At 42.7% G+C, this 23,909-nt stretch overlaps 1 protein-coding gene across 1 annotated transcript; it reads right to left on the bottom strand.

The window, feature by feature from the left end:
* Positions 1 to 600: 600 nt before the first annotated feature.
* HCLS1 (hematopoietic cell-specific Lyn substrate 1) lies at positions 601 to 22,128 on the bottom strand. Its single transcript, XM_045540175.1, has 14 exons — positions 22,004 to 22,128; positions 19,346 to 19,429; positions 18,680 to 18,753; positions 13,478 to 13,607; positions 12,523 to 12,633; positions 10,641 to 10,695; positions 4,896 to 5,006; positions 4,133 to 4,188; positions 3,465 to 3,534; positions 2,654 to 2,868; positions 2,202 to 2,306; positions 1,509 to 1,698; positions 1,300 to 1,365; positions 601 to 1,195 (listed from the first exon to the last, which is right to left on the bottom strand). Exons 2-14 carry the CDS (start codon positions 19,427 to 19,429, stop codon positions 1,059 to 1,061), a joined length of 1,404 nt encoding a protein of 467 aa, XP_045396131.1. The 5' UTR covers positions 22,004 to 22,128; the 3' UTR covers positions 601 to 1,058.
* Positions 22,129 to 23,909: the final 1,781 nt, after the last annotated feature.

Raw genomic sequence — 23,909 nt, 5'->3', positions numbered from 1 at the left:
GTCTGCCCAGTGTCCTCGCCCCTTTTCTTATCTGCCTCAGCCCCAGACCACACAGATGTGCTTCCTCCATCCACCCTCTCCTGACCACTGAGTTCAGTCCAGCTATAAGGAAGCCTGGACTCTCTTGAGCAGAGGTCACTGTCTCTGGCTTCAAATCCTCTTACACCTCACCTGAGTTTATTTCCTTTAGCTTCAGTCTTTTCTGTTCACCAAACCTCCCCTTTCCTTCTTCCTGTCCCCTAATTTGTGCTTCTTTCTCACAAATCCCCATGTCCTGAAAGAGTGTGGTCATTACTCGTAGGCCGAATGTAGCTGGCCTCCCACAACTGCTAAAGCCAGTAGAAGCTGAACTGCTTTAATACGGAAACCACCTGGCCCTCTCTTCCCCCACCTCACTGCTACTCCTCAGGCTGGTCTGTTTTGGACTGGGTCGAAAGTGCAGTCTAAGGACAAGGACTAGCCCTTGACATCCAGGCTGCAGGGGTGTAGGAAGGGGGAAGAGGGAGTCTTCTGCATGTTCCTGGAAGAAGGAAGGAGAATTGGAGCCAAGGAGAGTCAGGGCCCTTGAGGGCTGCACAAAAAGTACTATTTACCTCAGCAGAGGGTGAGCCATAGTCCCACTTTATTTCCAATTTTAAGACTCAGCAGAGAGAAGGTTCAGGGATATGTCTTCAAGGAAGGAAAGTGGGCAAACAGCATAACCAGGTAAACCAGGCAATCTAGACACACCTTCCCAGGTAAGCAAACCAGGAAGCCCAGAGTACAAGGTTGGAGAGCAGAGTGTGGGGGGTTAGGAGGCATTCGTGGGGAAGGAGGCAGGACCCCAAGACACATGTCCATGAGCTCATCCAGGGGAGAGAGGACACTGAGGGGAAGGACACCCCTTCTTCATGCTGTCTCTGCCCCAAGCCTTTAATGGAACGGGAGAGGGAAGCATGTCCAGAGCGTCAGGCAACCCATACATCTTGTTAGACACTTGCAGCGGGAATGGGGAGGGGGTGGAGGCAGAGCCACTTTGGACATGGGAAGTCACAGTTGCAGTAGACAGAGAGCGCCAGTCACTGGAGGAGCTTGACATAATTTGCAGGGAAGAGTCCAAAGTGGCCATGACAACGCCCCCGCCACCAGCCCTCATCCACCATCTCGATGTCAGTGATGACATCATCCGGATCAAAGGAAAGCTCGTCACTTCCCTCTGTGGAGGAAGTTGAGGGGATGTTAGGATGGCCAGATGTGAATCCCTCCTTCCCCATGTCCCCCCACTCCAGGAACCAGGCCCCTCAGGCCACGCCAACCTACCTCCTTGGTAGTCATACAGGGCCACAGCTGAGATGCCCATGGCCCCAGCTGGGCAGCCTGATGATCCTGTATAGTGAGAAATATGGTCTCACCACCATGGAGAAGGCAAATAGAGATAGATCCTGCTGCGCAATGGAGAAATTCTTCTTCCTCTTACCCACCTCCCCCAGACCTGTCCAAATTCAGGAGCTGATTCTCCCACCACTCACCAGCCTCAGGCTCGAGCACATCTTCATAGTCCCCTTCTGGGTCATCAACCTGCACGTGCCTGTCCATCTCTTCAACATCCTCATAGTCATTCTCAGGCTCAGGCTCGGGTGCTGTTTCATACACTGGCTCTTCCTCCACCTGGAGGCCTTCCGGAGTTCTTGGGGGGAGAGCTGGGGGCTCCTCATTGTCCTGGGAAGAGACAGTGTGGAGCAGGGTGACCTCCACTCACCAGGAGGACTCAAGGAGTCTCATTGCAGGACTGCTAGGGCCCTCCCTTCACACCCCTCCTCTACCCTCCACCCTAGCCTCCATCTACAGCCACTCCTAGGGAATGCAGTATCATCCATCCTCATTTCTCAACCTCCTCGACACTCACACTCTCAAAACACCTACCCAGAGATGGTGGGAGGGGAATGTAAGAGGTCAGGGTGGGGAAGAGTGGAAGGCAAGTCACATTTCTTGGAAGACCAGGAAGACACTGAAGCAAAAGCACATTGTTGAGATACCGCAGCGAGGGTAACCAACTGTCCTCATTTGCCGAGGACTGAAGGGTTTCCCAGAACATAGGACTTTCAGTGCTAAGACCAGAAGAGGTCCAGGCAAACCAGCATGGTTGGTCCCTCCATACAGTTCACCTTCCTAAGACCCGAGGAGATGGGGTAGGGACAGAGAATCTTTGGGGCTCTGCTTACCTCTGGAGGATTCTGCCTCATGGGTAGGGGAGGCATTGGTTGTTCCCTGGTGGTTCTCACAGGCTCAGGCTCTGATGATGGATGACTCTTCGCTGGAGGCCAGGCCTGCGGGGAATGAAGCATCTCCCAAGTAAGCAAACCTGCATCTTCACACTTACACTTACCAGCAACACCCTCTCCTGCTCTCTGCCAATTCACATGGAACTCAGCCCTCAAGAAATGGCTGTCCCGGCTGGTGACTGGTCTTCTGTTGTACTACATAAATCTTGGGGTTTTCCCCTGGAATATGAGGCCTAACTCCAGTCAGAATGAAACCTTCCTAAGGACAGAGATAGCAGACTGCCTAGCACAGGGGAGGCCTTTGCCTCATTTTCTGCCAGTGGTTTGGACCTCTTAGGCTCCTGTCTGGGCAAGAGATCCTGGCAGTGGATCCCAGAGGGCGAGGCACTCACCTCGGAGGAGATTTTCTTGGCCAGTGGGGCCGGCACCTCTGGCTCTTCCACAGGCACCACTGGTGGTGGCTGAGCCTCATGGCTCATCTTTACCACAGCCTTTCTCTCCTGCTGCCGCCTGGCCACCTGCTGTGCCTTCTCCTCTTCCTCCCGCTTCCTCTTCTCCTCAGCCATGGACTCAAATTTTGCCTTCAGTCCACGGGCACCACTAGAAGCTGCAGACACAAATAAGACAAATTGGGGTTGTCTTGGAATAGGGGCTGGGGGAAGGGGTGGAGATTGAGGAAAGAAGAGGAATCGGTTTAATATCCAGGAGGAGAGAAGATGGGAAGGGGACTCATGGAGGGAAGGTAGAGAGGTACTGATGGAGGAACAGGGGGATTAGAGGACAGTGGGGTAGCCCTGAAGCCTAGATTTCCGTATGGCCAGGCTGTGCAACCTCAACCTCTTGTCCTTTCTGAATTATCAGCCTTGGTCCCCTAACAAGCATCCTTCCCTGTCCACATTCCTTAAATCTGTATGCCTTTAGCCACCACCCACCCTGAACCTTTATTCCACACTCCCATCCCTGTGCACCCTTCCCAGGTGGTTTCCCAGCACCCCCTCCCCCGTTCCTCTCCCAGGGCCACTCCATCTCTCTATCCCCGAGACCTGGTTTTTCTAGGAGATGTAATCTGGGAATATGAGGGTAGAGATCGAGTCCACCTCAGCCAATCTCAGTGGCTAAAGGAATGGAAAGATCATGTGGGGAGGAAAAAGAATAGGAAGAAGGGGTTGAGGAGCACAGAGAGAGGGAATCATGGAGACTCACCAGCTTCTGTGGGTGTTGTCTTCTGATAAGCCGTGGTTGGGGCCTCCATTTCATTGAAGCTGGCAGCGCTCTGCAGTAGGAGAATGGTAGGTTGGGCAAGGGAAAGGGCAGTAGAGAGCTGAGGTAGTGTTGGGGGGGGCTGCTGTAGGAAGTACCCCCAACCATCTGACGCCCAACAGCTGGACAGGGTTTTTGTGGCAGAGAGAGGGGCTAAGAAGTTCTAAACTGGTGGGATCAGCTCCCCTTTTTGAAAGCTCAGTGTACTTAGAATCTCATGTCTCCAAGCCCAGTTGCCTAGAATATAGCAGGGACCCTGGCCAATGCATGAGGAGGACCGGGACACGGAGCAGGAAGAGACTGAGATTGGGTTAAGCAATGCCAAGCAATCAATGAAATTTTAAGTCTAACAGCACCTTTCCCTGAGTTTTACCTCTCTCTCTATCTCTCTCTGCCTCTCTCCACTCTCCTCAGGCAAGGCTCAGGCTTTGGAGGACGTACCCTTTAGATGCTGAGGGTAGTTAATGGGGAATGCAGGACACCATCAGGATGGGCTCAGGAAACCCACAAGGACTGTCCATTCCTTCTCCTAGCTGTGCCTTTCACTTTTCTCTGTGTACTTCTCTAAACTTAGGGAACTCTTCTCAGGACATTAGTGTTCAGTGCTTTACCTTATCCACTCGATCCTTCTGAATTCCATACTGGCCACCAAAGCCCTTGGCATAATCTGCAGGACAGAAAGTTCTGAGAGTCATAACAGGAGATTCAAATGCTGGGAATGGGTGGGGAGAAGGATCAGTGGGAAGAAAGACCAGAAGACAGGAATGTGGAAAGCAGAAAGGTGTAGGAGGAAATGTGAGAATCAGAGGATAAAGAGAGGAATGGATGGGAAGAGAAGGAAAAGGATGCGGAGAGGAAAAGTTGGGAGAGAATGGAGAAGAGAGATGGAAAGAGGGAAACAAAAAAGAGATGTGACAGACAAAGGGAAATGTAAAAGAAGAAATAGGAAAAAGGAGAGTCTTCCAGCCATCCCTATGTGTCCCAGGGAAGCAGTAGACCTCTCTGTCCTCTGTGAGGCACTGGGGCTCATAAGACTCATAGCCAAGCCACCCTCTGGCCACCACCCAGCCTGTCTGTCTTCATCCCTTTCTTAATGACCCCTTCGCACTGGCCTCCCTCCCCTGCCCTGCTCTTAATCCTGCTGTTTTCCTCTCCACCTCTCCTGGCCTCCCCTCCCCCACCGACCCCCCCCCTCCCCCGCCACACACACACTTGCCGTCCACTTCAGCACCTGCACTGCACATCTGCCCCTCTGTATTCTGGACCACTTGGCCAACTTCCAGAAAGGAAGAAGGAGAGCTCTATGCTAAGCAGCATCCTTTTCTGTCCACATACCTTAGATCTGTGACCTTCCTCTTCCCAGCCCCAACTCACCTCTCTGGGACTCGTGTTTCTCTGTCTCTCCCTTGTAGTCATATCCCAGAGCTGCTTTGTCCTGTTTATCCTTCTCAACCCCGTAACGGCCACCAAAGCCATGAGAGTAATCTACGGTTGAAGGAGCAATCATGAGAGCCCACCCTCAGCCTCCAGCCCACAGGGCAGTGCTGGAGAAGAGAGGTCAGGAGGAATGGTGCAGGGCGTTAGGGGCCTGAGAATAGAGCAGGGCTTGAATACAGGTTAATTAAAGAGAAGTTGTGTCCTAAGTCACCTTTTAATTGAACACTGCTCACTCTTCCTCTTTCTTTTCTCCCTCACTTCTATCCCAAGATGAAAAGATCATTTCAATTGTCTCCCTTCTTCTCCAAGGAAGGAGCAAGTAGGGAAAGTGTGGGGAGAGATTTTCAGAAAAAAAAAAGAGGCAGATACATATGAACTATATGCATTTTCTCTACTTCCATATAAGCACATAGAAATGTCAGCTAAAATATAACAATTTCTTTTGAAAACAGTAAAGCTCAAAAGAAAAGAAGAAAAAAAAATCCTGGCTCCAGAAACAAAGAAATGAATCAAAGCGCTGTGTATAAAGGTAATTATGAGCTGAAACCACAGAAAACCCAAGGGCTTTGTATTAGTAAGTTCCAAATGTAGTGAATAGTGATTAGGATCTAGGATCTGAGGTTCTAATTTCTATATAAGAACAAGGTAGGGGGCTAGGGAACTTGAGATTAATTTCTGCCCATTCCTATATAAGAGTTCTGAAAAATTTCTACTTACTTCTTCAGGGAAGTGGTGAGGAGGCTTATAGTCTGTTGAGCATTTTATAGGGGAAAATTTTGCCTATGAGACTTGGAAACTCCAAGGCTACACCTGAGTATGGAATGCAAATACCCAATTTTTTCCTACTTGTATGATGTGGGAATTCTATGCTGAGAAATTAACTTAAATGCCGATCCAGAAAAATATATATCATGGAAAGAGTAAGCATAAGAAAGATGGCATGGAGCCCGGGTGCAGTGGCTCACACCTGTAATCCAAGCACTTTGGGAGGTTGAGGCAGGAGGATTGCTTGAGCCCAGGAGTTGGGAGGCTACAGTGAATTAGGATGATACAACTGCACTCGAGCCCAGACAATAGAGCAAGACCCTGTCTCAAAAAAGAAAGAAAGAAAAAAGAAAAGAAAAAAAGAAAGAAAGAAACATAGCATGGATATGCGACAAAGTGACCTCAAAACAAAATTCACTGGCTGGGCGTGGTGGCTCATGCCTGTAATCCGAGCACTCTGGGAGGCTGAGGCAGGAGGATTGCTCAAGGTCAGGAGTTTGAGACCAGCCTGACCAAGAGCGAGACCCCATCTCTACTAAAAAAAGAAAGAAATGATCTGGACAGCTAAAAATATATATAGAAAAAAATTAGCTGGGCATGGTGGCACATTCCTGTAGTCCCAGCTACTCGGGAGGCTGAGGCAGAAGGATTGCTTAAGCCCAGGAGTTTGAGGTTGCTGTGAGCTTGACGCCATGGCACTCTAGCCTGGGCAACAGAGAGAGACTCTGTCTCAAAAAAAAAAAAAAAAATGCACTGAAGAGACAAGAGAGACATAACACAAGATAACACAAAGATAAAAGAATAATTCATCATTCATCAGGAATATATATGCTGGTATGAACCTATTAACAGAATCAAAATTCATGAAGCAAATACTGAGAGATTTAGAAAGAGTAATAGACAAATCCATAATCATTGTTGAACACTCTTCTCTCATTAATGGGTAGAGATTTTGGGCAAAAAGGAATAAGTAAAATTATAGAAGAGCCAAATATCACCAACTAATAAGACCTAACTGACTATTATAGAACGCTTACCTAAAAACTATAGGATATACTTTTTTATGCACATAGGACATTCACCAAAATAGACCATGTGCTGATCCATAAAGTCGAAATACATTTCAAAAGATTGAAATATTACAGATCTTATTCTGATCACAATAGAATTAAGTTAGAAGTCAATGGCAATAAAATTATCTAGAAAATTTCCCCAATACTTACAAAGTAAATAACACACTTTTAAATAACCCATGGGTCAAATAAGTAATTACAAAGCAAATTAGAAAATATTTTTAACTGAATGAAAATTAAAACACATATGACATTTATTGAATGTAACAAAAGCAGTGTTTACAGGGAAATGTGTAGTTTTGTAAGTGCCCACATAGGAAAAAAATGCTTAAAGTCAATTATCTAAGTTTCTACCTTACGAAGCTAGAAAAATTTTTTCATATGTTTGTTAGCCATTTGTATATCTTCTGAAAACTATCTGTTCATGTCTTTTGCCCACTTTTTAATGGGGTTATTTGGTTTTTTTCTTGCTGATTTGTTTGAGTTTCTTGTAGATTCCGAATATTAGTTTTTTGTCAGATGTATAGTTTGTGAATATTTTCTCCCATTCTGTAGGTTGTCTATTTACCCTGTTGATTATTTCTTTTACTGTGTAGAAACTTTTTAGTTAAGTCACATTTATTTACTTTTATTTTTATTGTATTATATTTGCTTTTGAGATCTTAGTCATAAATTCTTTCCCTAGGCCAATGTCCAGAAGAGTTTTTACTAAGTTTTCTTCTAGGGTTTTTATGGAGTCAGGTCTTACACTTAAGTCTTTAATCCATCTTGAGCTAATTTCTGTTTATGGTGGGAGATAGGGATCCAGTTTCATTCTGCATTTGGCTATCCAATTTTCCCAGCACCATTTATTGAACAGTGTGTCCTTTCCCCAGTGTATGTTTTTGTCTACTTTGTTGAAAATCAGTTGATTATAGCTATATGGTTTTATTTCTGGTTTCTCTATTCTGTGCCTTTGAGCTATGTATCTACTTTTGTACAAATGTCTAACAAACATCTGAAGAAATGTTCAGCATCACTAATAATCATGGGAATGCAAGTTAAAACCTCAATGAGATAACACCTTATCCCTGTCAAAATGGCCATTATAAAAAAATCAAAAAACTATAGATGTTAGTGTGGATACAGTGAAAAGGGAATGCTTATACACTGTTGGTGGGAATGTAAATTAGTATAACCTCTATGTAAAACAGTACGGCGATTCCTCAAAGAACTAAAAGTAGACCTACCATTCGATCCTGCAATCCCACTACTGGGTTATCTACCCAAAGGAAAAGAAGTCATTATATCAAAAAGACACATGCACTCATATGCAGAATTCACAATTGCAAACATATGGAATCAGCCTAAGTGCCCATCAACTGATGACTAGACAAAGAAAATATGGTACATATATACCATGGAGTACTACTCAGCCATTAAAAAGAATGAAAAAATGTCTTTCACAGCAACTTGGATGGAATTGGAGATCATTATCCTAAGTATTTCAGAAATGGAAGAACAAATACCACATGCATTTACTTATAAGTGGGAGCTGAGTAATGGGTATACATGGTCATATAGAGTGGCATAACAGTCTTTAGAGACTCAGAAGAGGGGAGGATGGGAGGAGGGTAAGGAATCAAAAAATTATCTGTCGAGTGCAATCCATACTATTCAGATGATGGGTACACTGAAAGCCCTGACTTTACCACTATACAATTAACCCATGTATCAAAAAAACCCACTTGTACCCCCTAAATCTATTGAGAAAAATAAATAAATAAATAAAACCATGGTAGAATCACACACTAAAAAAAATTTTAAAAAATGGTGGGATGGTGGGATGGGAAGGGGATCTCAAATGATTTGAGATGATAATAGAGATTATGTCAGGAAAATAAAATCACCTATATTTTTACTAAAAAATAAAAGCTAGAAAAAGAACAAATTTAACCAACATTAAGTAGGAGAAAAAATAATAAGCAGAAACTAATACATTTTTAAAAATAGGTAAATAATAGAGAAAATTAGCAATGCCAAAACCTAGTTCTTTGAAAAGAATAATAAATTTGATGAACTTCTAGTAAGAATAATCAATTAAAAGGAGAAAAAAACGCAAATAGACAATATCAGAAATGGAAGTGGGTATTTCATATTACCACAAATCTTAGAGGTTAAAAAGAAGAGAATACTATAAATGAATTTATGCCACTAAATTTGACAACATAAATAAAATGGACAAATTCCTTGAAAAGTACAACATACCATAAATAGTAACTTAAGGAAAAACATAAAGACTTGAACTCAGTGGGGGAAAAAACATAAAGGTTCATTTCTATTAAGACCTCTAGAACTCAGCCAGAAGTAAAGACAAAATTTCTCTCTATGGGGCACTTACTAAACCCAGGGCACATGAAACTCCCATGAAACAAATATCCTTCTTCCCCACTGAAATAAGTTTACAAACAAAAATTACAAACCATCAAGGAAATAAATAACCATAAGGGAAAGCAGATTAATCAAACAGAAGAACTGGCACGCCCCAAAGCTGCAAATCATATAAAATATGAAAGAAACAATAAAATAAATATTTTTAAAATAACTAAAGAGCTTAAGAAAGGGGGGCAGGGAACCATGATATAAGCAATAAGACATTATAGAAAAAGAATCAGCAGATTTGCAATAGAAACAAACTTTCAGAAATGAAATGTGTGAAAGAAAACTGAAAATGTAATGGACAGCTTAAACAATAATTGATATAGCTGAACGGAGAATTAGTGAACTTAGCATAGATCCAAAGGAATTGCCCAGAATGCAGCACAGGAAGATAAAGAGATAGGAATAGAGAAGAGAAATTAAGAGACATCAAGAAGAAAATGAGAAAGTCTAATACACACTTAATATAAGTTCAAGAAGAAGGAATTAAAGAGAAGAGAGGAGAGGCACAATTCAAAGAGAAAATATGTGAGAACTTTCTACAATGAACGTCATGTCTGAGGTTCAAGAGGAGCAATAAGTGTAATACAAGAGAATAAAATAGATGTAACACCTAGACACACCTTAATAATACTGCAGAACATCAGACCAAAAGAAAACCTTTAATAATAATAAAAAAAGATAAATGAGACATGTTACTTACAAAGGAATGATAATTAGTCTGACACAAGAGAGATGTTAGAGACAATGAAATAATACCTTTACAGTGATGAAGGGATAGCAACAATGAAGAATGGTGCAAAATAACGACATTGCTCAAAGACTGGGAGTTCTTTCACAGACTCGCTGAAAGAATTATCAAAGGATATATTTTAGTAAGAAAGAATTAGAAGCATCAAAGAGGAAACAATGAAATATAATAAACAATGTTGAGCTATGAAATTGATAAATATGTTGATCAATTTAAATATGTATTTACTAATAATAATGATTAATTTTGTGGGATTTAAGAATGAGATAGAACTAATATACTGAATAACAATAATATGGTTGGTAGAAAGAATGTAGTTAAAATAGTCTAAATTTCCCATATTATTCAGAAAGAGATAGTGATTAATTTTAAATTTAAGGCAAAGATGCATGCTAAAACTTAGAGATAACCTAAAATAAGGGAGTAGAAGGAGTAGAATACTTTATTTTCAATTCATTAGAGGAAAAAGAGGGATTTAAGAAAACTTGATCAATATCACAGAAAACAATAAAGGAGAAAGAAAGAAGCAACTACACAGTTGGATTAAAAAGTAAATAAAGTAGAGGGGAGCTGGGTCATGGGACTAAAGGGAGCTGACAGCAGCTGTTGGAAAATGAAATCTTAGCAGACGAGGTGGCCAGTCAGGTTGCTGAGGCGGAAGCACAGAGTCCTCACCTTTCTGAGATGTGTGTTTCTCCACTTCTCCTTTATAATCAAAGCCAACTGCTGACTACAGAGAGGAGGAGAGAGAATGGGTTAATTTGAGCTGACGATTTTTCCCCTCCCTGACTTGCTCTTACTCCCAGCTCTGCCCCAGAGGTAGTTTACAGCGCCTTGGGGCTGAGTATGGAGGTTTAATGTAGAACAGGCTGGTGTGGGTGGATGCCGTGTGCTATACAGAGCGAAGAACGTGGGCTCTGGACACAGACAGTTCTAGATTCAGACCCCACCTCCCCTACTTATAATTGTTAAACTTTAGGCATGTTCCTCGATAATTACTATGGCCCAGTCTTTTCAAATATAAAATGAAGAGAGGCATATCCACCTTACCTACCTTGACTATAAAATGAGAGAAATGATCCCTCTTCATTTGGGATATTAAGAGAACTAAAGGGGACAAGGTATATAAAGTGTCTGTATTAGGTCACTCACTAAAGTAGTGCTTTTCTTCCTAATGAATCCTCACAAAACTAAGGGATAATAGCTAGAAAAGTGCTTTGTAAACTATAAAGCACTATGTTCATGTAAGAAGAGATAATATCCTATTCCCAGTTGATTATACTGTGTCTCTTTCCTTACTCAGCAGTAGAAACACAAACGTGTGGATGTTGGAGGGAGGAGGGCAACCGGGAGGGTCTGGATCCTAGCTGACCCCAGGACTGGAGATGTTGGCCCAACACCGAACATCACCATGGAGCTTTGTGCCCATCTGCTCGTTAACTATGGGTCTCTAACCAAGTCTGGGTTTTGTATCTTAAGAGATAATTAGTATGCATTGTTTCTTGATTTACATGACACACTGTTTAGGTGATTCAGTTTGTGGCTTTGTGAGCAAAAGATATAACAATAAGAGATTAAGCAAAGGCAGGTAGGAGGGGGGCCAAGATGGAACCAGAAATTCCATCCTGATTATAAAATATTCCATGCGCCACATTCCATGGTTGCATTTAAAATTTACCTGCTGCATTTTTCCTTTCCTTTACAGTATATTTTGAACTTTCCTGGTCTTGCTTTTTTTCTGTTTTTTTTTTTCCCTACAATATAAACAATTAACATTCTAAAACTTAGCTTTAAGGACTCCTGCCCACCTAGTTAACAAGTGCTGGGTAAAAAAAGAAAGTCTCAGCTGGCTGTGAAGGAGATGTCCTCTCTCTATGTGCAGCTTCAGGAGAAGGGGCATCATTCTGCACCATAAAAAATGAGTTCAAAGAATCTGATCTAATAAGGTATGGAACTAAGAACATCAATGAGTTATCAGTCTTACTCTCCTGTCCACTGTATGATGCTGTAGTCATCGTGTCTTTTATTTCTCTTTAAAAATAACTTTTTTTTTTGTATAAAGGAGTCTTTAGAAATGCCCAGACTTCTAAGATTGATGCTAAATCTTGTGAAAAGTAACCATTACCTTTTAAAAACATTGTAATCCTAATAAGTTGTTTTACTCGATTTTTTGCTGCCATGGTAATAATATTTAAACTGACATCTCTGTTTTCCTGAAAGGCATGAATATTTATAAGGTTTTTATGTTAAGCCAAAAGAGGAGCTTTGAAATTCTCTTTTCTCTCTTCATGCATACAGGTATAATAAAAACCAATAGCTTGAGGAATTTCTTATTCAAACAGAGAGTTTGAGAGTCTCTGCCTTATTTAAATGAATGCCTTTCAGTTCAGCATGTGGGCGCCAACATTGATGCCAAGAATGACTAGCTGGGGGAGCTCATGGTGCTGGGTCCTCATAGCATCCACTTTCACAAAAGAAGCATCAGTGCTCACAAGGGTGAGTGTTGATAAGTCTCACATGATTTGAGGCAGATGGTGCAGGGGGAGTTGTCACTTACCTTGTCTGCCCTGTCCCTCTGAACTCCGTATTTGCCCCCAAAACCTTTGGCAGCATCGGTCTGAGAAGAGTGCTTCCCCACCTCAGCAACATACTCATGGCCCACAGCACTCTGAGAAAAATCAAGGATGGAATGAGTGAAAAGATAACAATGACCTTGAAAAAAATACAGAGATGGAATGAGATGTAAGAATATAAGAAATTCCATTTCGGGTCAGACCTATAGCCTCTGACAGTGGTGCCAATGAATACGTGATGGGAGAGCAAGATGACTTTTTTTTGCATATCCCTAATTCTTTTTTAATACCATTAGGCAGCCATCATACCCAACACTCATATAGGATGGGCTGGGAGCCAGAGGATAGAGACTGGGTAGACAGAGCAGTGTTTAAACGCGAAATAAACAGAAAGCTAAAACTAGGACATTGTGCAGCAAAACAGAAACAGGGGTAGTATCGAGGAGAGACCAAGGGGACTGACTGGCTACCATAGCCCAGATGAATATTTCACTAGAACAGCCAGATACTTTTGTTCTAGATCTTTGCTCCTGCATGGCCATCGAAGTTCGGAAGTGAATTCTGAACTTTTACACAACATATAATTTATAATATATACACAAAAAGATCACTAAATACAGAGTAATGAAAATAATAAGAGAAATTACAACATAACACACAAATATTTAAAAGCAGCAAATGATTTTAAAACATATTTTTCCCTTCTCCATTTGTGCTCCTTGGCTGCAACAGGCCAGCTGTTCTAATATTTGGACTTCCACTTTCTGCCATTTATAGATTATGCGTTGAGATCACAAAAATTGATATGAATAATATATGGACATTCTATTTTGAGCCCAAATGGATACCATGCTTTTGAACAAATTTTAAGACATAAAACCAATAAATGAGTCAATTTGTATTTTTTTTTTTAAAGAAAATCTCTCTTTTTTGACTTACCTTGTCCATTCGGTCTCTTTCTACTCCAAACCGACCTCCATAGCCATGGGAGGCTTTGGGCCCTGATTCCATCTCTTTCTTCTTGAGAACATCATGTTCCTCTGACACTTTGTTCCTGAGCTGGTGAATACTGGAAAAAACCACACGACCAAGACTCATCTAGCACAGGAGGTTAACAAACCCACCTTCTCCCAAAAATGGAAATCTTGAGGTTTGCTCTGTTTATTTTTAGCAAAAACCTGAGCCCCCAAAATATACTAATGATGGGTCTGGAAGTAAGAGATCAACCTAGCATGCATGCCAGAGCCTGATTTAAACTCTCCATAGGCCAATAGTATAACATTCCCTCTAGTCTGTTATTTTGCACACTAAAATGATCTTCTAATCTTCAGCCCCATTTTTCATGTTCCTACATATTAGAGGACAATGACACTAATAACTAGAAAGTTATTTTCCTCTTTGAATATATCTGCTTTCTACCAGTGATGAACTGTTTTCAAGAAGCATAAAAATATTCAAATACCATTGGATCTCTACATTCTAGTCTTAGAAGTCTACCCCAGGCAGGAAAATAATTTTAAATATGACAAAACTTAATATCTAATGATATTCATTGAAACATTGTATATAATAGCAAGAACCAAGAAACAACCTATATGACAAATAATTGGATAATAGGTAAATTGAAATATTACCTTTCATTTGCATATTAGGAAGTGGTTAAAAATGATGCTTATAAAAACATAGTACTGGGGAAATGCATTTATACACTAGTATTTTGTATACTTCTTGGTCAAGAATTAATATCCTCTTCCCACTCCCCCCAGCCTGATAATTCCTAAGAGACACCTAAATGACAACTCACCCACCTCAAATCATGTGAGACTTATCAACACTCACCCCTGAATGTAGGCCCATGCTTCTTTGGTGAAAGACAGGCAGTGGATGCTATGAATTCATATAACTAATGAAAACTGATAAAATTCACTCATCATTAGTTGCTATGACACTTTAAGCCTCCAATAACCTTGATTTGGACATTTCTATCCCTAAGTGAAAGTAACACCAAAAGGAGGCATTCTCTTCCTTACTTCACACTCACTCCCATCTTTACCATGAAGGTGACTGCAACACTTCAGAGGGTAGAGAGCCACCTCTGGCAGCCTGTGGGGCCTGAGGACGTGCAGTGATAGGTCAGCTCCAGCACCACTAAGGAGCAGTCTGGTCTGATACTTGAACACATATATTTGAAACTTTTGGGCAAGAGAACCCTCAGTAAGAAATTTGACTTCCTACAGTAAGCAATGAAGGTGTAGGGTACTGAGACAGTGATGCTGTGGGGACTTCACTAGCTCAGGACACCAGACATGTTGGGTACAGGTAGAAAGGCCAACTCACAGCAGAAATTCTCCTCTTTCATGGACGAATAGACCCATCTGGTGGCCTTGTAGGATAATTCCACTAAAGGTTTTTAAAAGCCTTCTCAGCTTTAGCCACTATTTATTTTAGAAAGCTGGCTATGAATCAAATGAAATTAAGCTGAGTGCTGGAAGAACTCTCTGTTCCCATGCCTCCTCTAAACCCCCTGGCAGCAGTGAAAGCAGAGATCCCGTGTTGCCAGTTCAACAACACCAACACTTCAGAACTGTCTGTGTCAAAAAATCTACTGGTACCAAGTACATGTAAATGACTGTCCAGTACTTTCCAACTGAAGTATTTAGATGAAGAATGGAGAAAACGAGGCCAAACATTACTTTCAAATGGGAAAAATCTGCAAAGTTTTAATGAGTACACTGATTGTTAAATGGTCAAATAGTTGAAACAAGTTTTTAAAAGGGATTAGAAAATGATATTCAGGCATATCTACCTAACGAATAACAGGAAGGCTAGAGGCTAGTCAGAGGATCATGCCAATAGATGATATAATTTGAATAAGGGGCCATGGAAAATGGCCAAAGAGAGCCATGGCTCTCACAGCACCCCTTTACAGTGAACAGGGCTGATACTATTATCTCCCGTCACCAGTAGGAAATAGGGGCAGAGTGGTGAAATAATCCTCTTCAGCACTGTGAGTCCTTTTATAGCAGAGCTGGAACCAATTCCTAGGGCTCCAGAATTCTATTTCAGTACTCTTGACACTGCAGCATTCTTCATTTCCACTTGGTATAAAATGCCAGGGCACAAGAAAGTGGCCAGAGCCACTGAGGCAGGTATCCTATGGTTCATCTCAGGAAGGATTTAATCTAAAGGCCAGACAGGTTTCAGGAAGTACTGAAAGCCTATTCTAGAGCAGTGCCATTCAACGTGTGGTCCACAAGATGAACTGTTTCTCTTCCACAAGGAAATTGGAATAAAAATTGATACAACGTGTTCAGAAACTTTTATAGCAATTTGACATAGTGATTTTATATCTATTGAATCTAAAAATAAAAATTGAGTTAGTATTTTCTGTCATTTTTTCCATTTTTCTAACAATTCAATTTTACTTTATTTTACAAAAGTATCAGTCGATGACACATTTGAAAATAAAGAGGCTTAAAAAAAAATCCCTGTTCCTATCCCATAGGCAGTTTAAGAAGTACTGTCATAGAATAATAAGACTTCTTACCTGGTCAAGGGAAAATACACCAAAGAGAATGAATGAGCAAGAGCAGGGAGAGGAAGGGGTAGAGAAGGGCAAATAGCCCTGGAAACCAGACAATTCCTTTACAGAATAGATGAGGGGTGGATAGGATCATTTGAGCTACTCACTGAATTACCAAATAACTTCTCAAACTAAATTTACTTAAGACAGACCTAAATAAAGACATTATGGTCTGGGGGAAGGTAGTGAGATTTATGAGAACTACAACCACTTCCTTTTCCTGCTTTGAGTCATCTCAGCTTTGTAGCTACTGTTCTCCTCTCCAATCTCTCCTCCTTTCCAGGGACCTTGGTGCTTCCCATCTGAACTGAAAGATTAGCTGAGCCCACACTAGCCAGAGAGAACCACTGAATATTGGAGACTTACTGCTGGAAGGTCTCTAGAGGTCTTTTTGATTCAGGTGGGAAAATTGAGAATCAGAGAGGAAAAGTGACCTGTTGAAGGTCACCTGGCCTGTTACCATCAGTGACCAGGCCTTTATACCTTGGTAGCTTGGGTAAATGGGAGGTGAATGAGCTTTTGTGTAAATATCTCCACCATCTGTTCTATCCCATATGGATTCAGTTAGGTTAACACAGAAATATGCAGGGTCACCACACTGTATGACTCCGAGGGGCACCAGTCAGTCATCTATTAATATACTGGGGCAGTCCAGGTGAACACCACTTACGAAGAAGAAAGGCTGTTATCTGCTTACATGTTTATGTTAGGTTTTCGAAAGGAAATCTGATTAAACTAATCTATACTAACAGGAAAGAGAAATAACACTATTGAGCTGCTAGGAAGTGCTAAGTACTGCACTAGACATTGACATGTGCTATCCCATTGACTCCTAACCATCTATCTGCCGGGTAGCTGTTATTATCCCCAGTTGATAAACAAGCTGAGATTCATAGTGGTTGTGTGTTCAAGTTCACATCTGTAATAGTGGCAGAGTTGAGAATTGAATCTAAATCTATCTGGTATCCAAACTCAAGCCCTTTCCATAAGATCATGGCAGGAATTTAGGAGTCTTCCTTAAAACATTCTACTCCTACCTCCTATACATGAGACAGGCACTGGGAGAGGAAAGGTGCCAAGAGAGTGTGTATCCTCATCTGAACAGTTCCCAGGACACTAGGGCTGGGTGACCTTTACTCAGAAAAGGAAAAGAGTCTTGATTTTTTTTTGACTGGGGGGGGGGGGCAGTGTGAGGTATCCACAAGCCCACAGAAGAGCATCAAAGAAGCTTTCTGAATGACCCTATGACCCTGTTTCATTCTTTTTGTCTCTCTGCTTCAAGAATTGCATGGTTTGTTTAAGAACAATATTCATTACAGCTGCTTGATTCAAACCATTTATGTCTAATTAGACAATATATTGTTGTCTAATTGAGTATTATCCAATTGCATAAACATCTGTCAGGTTTTTGTAGTCTGTTGCTTGTGCAATGTGGTCATCCATGGACAGTTTTTAAAATCTAGAGCTAAAAACACTGCTGTGTGGAGAAAAAAGTTAAAATGCATCTTAAAACTCTATTAATCTTGCCATTTTGTATATAGTTACTGATTTTTGCTCTTCTTATACTAGTTAGTGTGTCTACCTGGCTACTAATATTTGATATTCTGATACTATCCAAAGCCAGCTGTCCTGGTTAGATGACCCTGAATATTCTATGGAAGAGAGGAGGTGATCTCTCAATCCAAATATATGATAAATCCCACAGATATAATTAGATATGTCTATAAATTTCTTTTCTCTTCTGGTTTCAGAAGGTTTTGTTTGTTTGTTTCTGGTAAAATGAATATTGGGCTATAATCTTAAAGACACCGAAACGTTGTTGCCAAAGTAATTTTTATCAACAGGTTTTCAAAGCATCACATTTCTCCATGTTACCATTCATGGCTTCCAACTTCTGTCAAATAGCCAAGTACAAATTTGTATTTTAAAAGTCATTTGGTACTGAACTGCTGCTCCAGTATTAAAATAAAAAAACAGACAGAAAAAAAAAAAAAAGAGAAGAAAAAGTCATTTGGGCCAGGCATAGGAGATGGTAATATTGTTTTTTTTACAGCATTTATTCTGAGTTCTTCACCTTGACATTTTACTGAATTCTTCTTAACCTATCTGAAGTCCCCCTACATTCTAACCACACATTTACATTTCTGTGAAGAGACAGATGACAAATAGGTGATTGTTAGATAGATAGATAGATAGATAGATAGATATTAATAGATAGATAAAATCCCAGTATTTGAGCCACTTCCTCTCTGAATCCCTCATGGCTTACTGAAGGAAGGGAGGCAGTTGATACAACAGACCCATTTGGGGAAATAGCAGAGTTGTTAGACATAAAATACAGATAATGACAGTGTTGGGGGGATAAGAGGAGAGACATGAAATAGCGGTACATAGTGACACACATAGGGGCACACAAGGACAGACTGTGGAAAAAAACAAAGATACATAGAAATGAACTATCCTCTCCTTTTCCTTCCTTGTCTCCTCCTACGTCTCTGAGTTTTCTCTCAGTTCTTTCCATAACCCGGTCCCCTTTCCCCAGTCCTTCTGGCACCTACTTGATATGCTCTGTGCGTCCAGAACCCTCGATGGTCTTGGCCCCCCACCGTTGTTCCTTCTCAGAGATGTCATTCTGCAAAAAACAGACAGCACTGAGCAATAAGTAGTGGCAAGAAATGTGCCACACTGAGAGGGGCCACACAACGGACACATGCCTTTTATGTCCCCTGCATCCACTGCCTTCTTCAGTCAGAAGAAGTGTTTACTTATACTGCTTTTCTGTTTACCTGACCCTGACCTCGTGTACAAGTTAAACTGGTGAGCTCTGAAACCTCCATTCCTCCTCTATATCCTGCACACTTTTCCCCTCAGATCTCCTACAACTTCTCAACCCCCCCAGATTACACATGTCCAGCCCACGTCCTGGATCACAGGCCAAAGGAGACCCAGGTTCACCTGCTCCTCACCTTCAGCACAGCCTGCCATAGCCTGTCAACCACACTGGCAGACTCATCCATGCCTGTCTCCTTCCATCCTCGACACTAGCTGTCACGTATGTCCCACTCGTGACAGCCAACTGTCCTAGAAATCAGTCCCACCATGAGGGCTGTCTCAGTCCCAAAAGGTCATTCCCAAGCCTTCTCAAAGGCCATAGAGTGTCCCCGATGCCCTTGCCCCCCCAGCTACCCTCTTCACTGTGCAAGCAAAGCTACTTCCAAACTCACCACAAAGTCAGGATCTGTGTCCCAGTCATCACCCTGGGTCTCCACGGAAACAGACACATCATGCCCCACCACAGACTTCCACATCTGAGGGTGCCAGAGAATGGGAATAATTTAGGGCAGGAAAGAATCGATGGGAGAGAAACCAACAATGCTGAAATCAATGACATAGCAGCCCAATATTTTCTGACACTTTTTCTTTGAAGAAAATGTTATAGAAGATGAGGCAAAGCAAGTAAGAGTTTTAGGAAAGCTCTCCTGCTCAGTTGGAGGAGGAGTTGGCAGAGGTTTATTCAAGACAAACTGATGAGGCCTGGGCCCACCTGGGTCTGGAGAGAAGTCAGCATGGGTGTAGGTAACACTAAATAACCCGGGATTGTTCCCTCCTGTCCAGAGGCCAGCCAGGCAGTGGCTTGAAGTCGTAATCAATGAAAAGTGCTACAACATCCCTAAAATTATGGCCTCCTTTCACTCAGATTCTAACACATGACTTCTTTCATAGCTGTCAAAGTATAAATCAGCCCAGCTCCTGACAGAGTGAACATCTACACTCATTCTTACAACCTGCTTAACTATATCGCAGATTTTTTCCAACCCTCCGCTCAAGTTCTGTCCCATCTCCACTTCGAGACCGGTCACTGCACGGCTGTGTGAGGTCAGCAGGGACAGTCAGCTGAAATTCCTACACTGAACCTCTGCCGACTCCTCCTCCAACTGAGCAGGAGAGCTTTCCTAAAACTCTTCTCCAGTGCATGGAGAAGTATTATTTTCTGGGAATAAGTTATTTATTACTCAATTTTTAAAAACAGTTTAATTATATTTCTGAAGAAGATTAATGGTTCAAAAATAGCATCTAATATATCCCTTATTTGGAACATTAAGAGATATTTACTTTTTATCAACTAAATAAATGTTGAAGAAACATGTAGAGAACACCGGTTTGAAGGGATGCCAAATTGCTATTCCTCTGGGGCAGCTCCACTGCTCCCTCGGGCCTTGCCAACAGTGCGTGAGGAGAGCCGCGCCGTCGCTCGGCATCTGTGGGATCCCGGATCTTGGTGTGAAGAGGTGACAACAGACAATGCTCATCTGCTCTGGTGACCACTGAGACTTCTTGACCTGGGCACCACTTGCTAGCTGGCAATGTCCCCGCAACCTTTCCCTGCTCAGACCCCTCGTCCCCCTGGAGACCTTCCCCCAAGCGCTCCATCACCTCCCAAAGGAGATCCTTTTACAACCACTGCTAGGGCTCCCTGTCTCTCCACCTGGGCCGTCAATTTCTCCAGTTTTCTATGTCCACTTGAAAACTCCACCCTTATCCATACTCTTTGAACAACCCCTTGCACACCAGCCCAGGGGGACTTTGGGGTAGACTGGTTAGAGAGATGCTGAGGGGACGCTGGAGAAGTACTGACCAAGTCAGCCTAACCGTGAGATGAGGCCCTGCTGAGAGCAGCTCTGCCTTCCCTCAGGCCCGCTTGTGTGGGGGCAGCGACACAAGACCTATGGTCCTGCATCCTTACAACCCCTCTGTTTCTCATGCCCTGGCTCCTGGGCTGCTCTGCAGCAAACGGACTTCACACGGAAAACTGGAAAGGAGAAGTTTCTGAAATAGTCCTGAGCAATAAGGAAGCAATGAGACCCGATGGTCCTGTCCTCTTTCCTGCTGTTCCTCTGAGGCCACAGCTGGACTCTCCCATAAACCTCCCACCTTCACCCATTTTTGAAATGAAGAGTTTCTGAAACAGAGGCAATTTGATGTCCCTGACTTACTGACCAGAAATTGGCAAGGTGAGAGGTGCTACCCAGAGGTGGGGGCCAGACAATAATCTGTGAGGAGGCTGGGCTGTCAGGCACGATCAAGGGCCTCATCGTGACAACGGCTCACTGCATCAGTGAAGTACACGGACTGGGAGTCAGGGGACCTGGTGGCCTCTCCAGCTCTGGGACTAAGCCTGTGTGGGACCAGGGTAAAGGAATCAACACAGAGTGTGTCCTCGTTTGCCAGGTACCAGACTAGGCAATTCACAAATATTAACTTAAATAATTTGGCAAATCACTGATCACCTCTGATTTCCCCAGTGGAAAATAAATGAAGGGGTTAACCTAATCTATAAAGTCCCCTCCATTTCTGACATCCTGGGATTCTGTGATCCTACAACCACAGAAACTAGCCCCAGCTGAACAATCAAGCCTTCACTTGGCCTCCATCAGTACTTGGTTGTCAGCACTAGTGTGCATTAGCAACTACTTCCTGATCTGTCACAAGATGTCCTATGTGGGTTTTGTCTCCCTGCTAGACCATACACTTTTCAAGGGCACACTTTGTCTTCATCTGCTGTGGTTCTCCTCCCAACTCAGTGCCTAGGAGCAACAGGCCTTAGAGTGGGTTGCAGATGGTCAGCAGTAACCAGGCAACACTTCACTGGGTCTGGGGTCCTAGATGGCTGCTGAACCATGTTCCTTGGGCTCAAGCCTCTCCTCTGTTTCCATTGCCAGATCATTACTCTCCACAACCACTCACACTCCGGCCTTCTGGCCATAAAAGGTTAAAAGCCTACCAGTGGTGGCCTTGCCCCTCACCAAGGATTAAGAGCCAGTAGGTTCCTCTTCAGCTCTTGCCCCGTGCTCCCCAACTCTCCCACCACTCCGAGTACCCACCTCCACAAGCGCGAGCGTCTGCTCTAAGCTCCCAGCTCCTCACGTCCACACCCGGCTCCCTCTCTGACTGCCACTTCAGAGCAAGAAACTCTGAGCGGCTGCTTCAGTTCCGTATTCAGGTTTTCTGTCATTTCCTGCCACCCTGTCCTCAGAGCTACTTCCTGAAGTTCGAGTCAGTTCCTTCTGCTTTAGGCACTTAAATTAAAAAAGGATTAAACCTTCCCGGGGCTAGTCTTTTGCAAGGTTTTAGGGGTGAGGGTCATGACGCAGTCATAGGAAATACTGCTTCTACCCTGAGTTTGTAGTCTAGTCAGAGAAACAAACTTTCAACCAGAAAACACATTAAAGAATGCTGTAGAACAGCATTTGTGTCCTAAATAGGTGGGCAGTTGCATTTGTGATATAGTAAAGGAATTCAGAGCATTTGGTATGGGCTGTAGTAACCAAGAAAGGCTTAACAGGAAAGGCGATTTTAAAAAGGAAACTCACTCCTATGTTATCCACAGCATTTAAAAGTGGGTTTGCATACAGATGTTCAAATAAACATTGATCAATTGAATGTTGGAAGGGAAAAACTCAAAAGCGAAAAAGCAAGATGGCAGGGGAAAAAATTCATAGCTTGCCTGGGGACAGTGTGGAGTCTGAGCTAACCACTAGGAAGATTTGGCTCCAGATAGGAGGGAGAATTCTGGAAGAACCAGGTGGTAAACAGCCGATGGACAGTCTTTCTGCTATCCTGCACTACTTTTCATCAAGATTTGCTGCCCCTCCCTTCCCTCCTGAAGTCAGAGTTGCTCAGGTGACTTGTCCTGACCAGTGACAGACATCACTTTCTGGCGGAGACTTTGAGACAAACTTTACCACGCTTTTTCCCTCACTGCCCACCAAGGCAACCTGCAATTCTGCAGAGTGGCTCCTCTGGAGGCCTGGGTCCCTCCGTGAATGACAATACAAGGAGAGCCCCATTCATCACGTGAGGGACTTGGAGTCTTTGACTAAAAAATATCCTTTGTTGTTTTAGCTACTGAGAATTTAGGAGTGTTTTGTTATTGGCTCTGACCCAGCCTCTCCTAATCTTGATTGCCTGTGGAGTTCTGACCTGGTTTGCTCACAGCGGTGAGCTCCCCAAGCAGGACTGGATGACATCGTTCCATGATATGGAGGAGGGCATTTCTGTATTAGGAATAGGAAGCCTCTAAGGCTACTTCCAAATCTAAGGATTCTATGCCTGGGGGGAGTTTTATTTATCAATCCTACTCCCTGATCTATTAAATATTTATCATGGTGGCACAAAAGTTATTTTAAGGAAGAGTAAGTTTGTAGAAGGAGAAAAAAAGTCTTTTAGATCATTTGGAATCCAAATGCAATGTCAAAATAGATATTAGATCAGATATTGTGACACACCATGACATAATTCTCTAGAGAAACCATAGAATGTAATCGGAGATGACACCAAGAAACTACACCTCTCCCTAGCAAATGTCCCAAGTTCATTCCTGATGAGGTAGTGAAGTGTAGCACACAGAAATAGAATGGCCTTTGAAGCCAGACAGACTTGGTTCAATTAAGCCACTTATTGTACCTTGAGAAAATGAGCTACCTGTTCTCAAGAAGCAACTTAATATACAAATATAATAATGTTTATCTAACCTGCTATATGCTATTAAACTTCCCTTCTCTCATTCCCACTCAGAGGGACCCCTTGGGGCCTAATGTTTTTGATATATACCAGACAAGAGCTTACCCAAGACCACGCATGAACCTGCATGAATTTAATGCCCCAAGGCCCAGCTTGCTTGGTTCGGTATTAGGATAGAATTTCCTCACTACACTCATCACCCTGAGGACTAGTGGCTAGGCTAGAAAATGCATGTAGCCGTTACTGATGTCAGCCAGTGAGAAGGAA

The sequence above is a fragment of the Lemur catta genome, chromosome 1, assembly GCF_020740605.2.
Source record: "Lemur catta isolate mLemCat1 chromosome 1, mLemCat1.pri, whole genome shotgun sequence".
Lineage (NCBI taxonomy): Eukaryota > Metazoa > Chordata > Mammalia > Primates > Lemuridae > Lemur > Lemur catta.
This window is presented reverse-complemented; position numbering and strand designations above follow the sequence as displayed.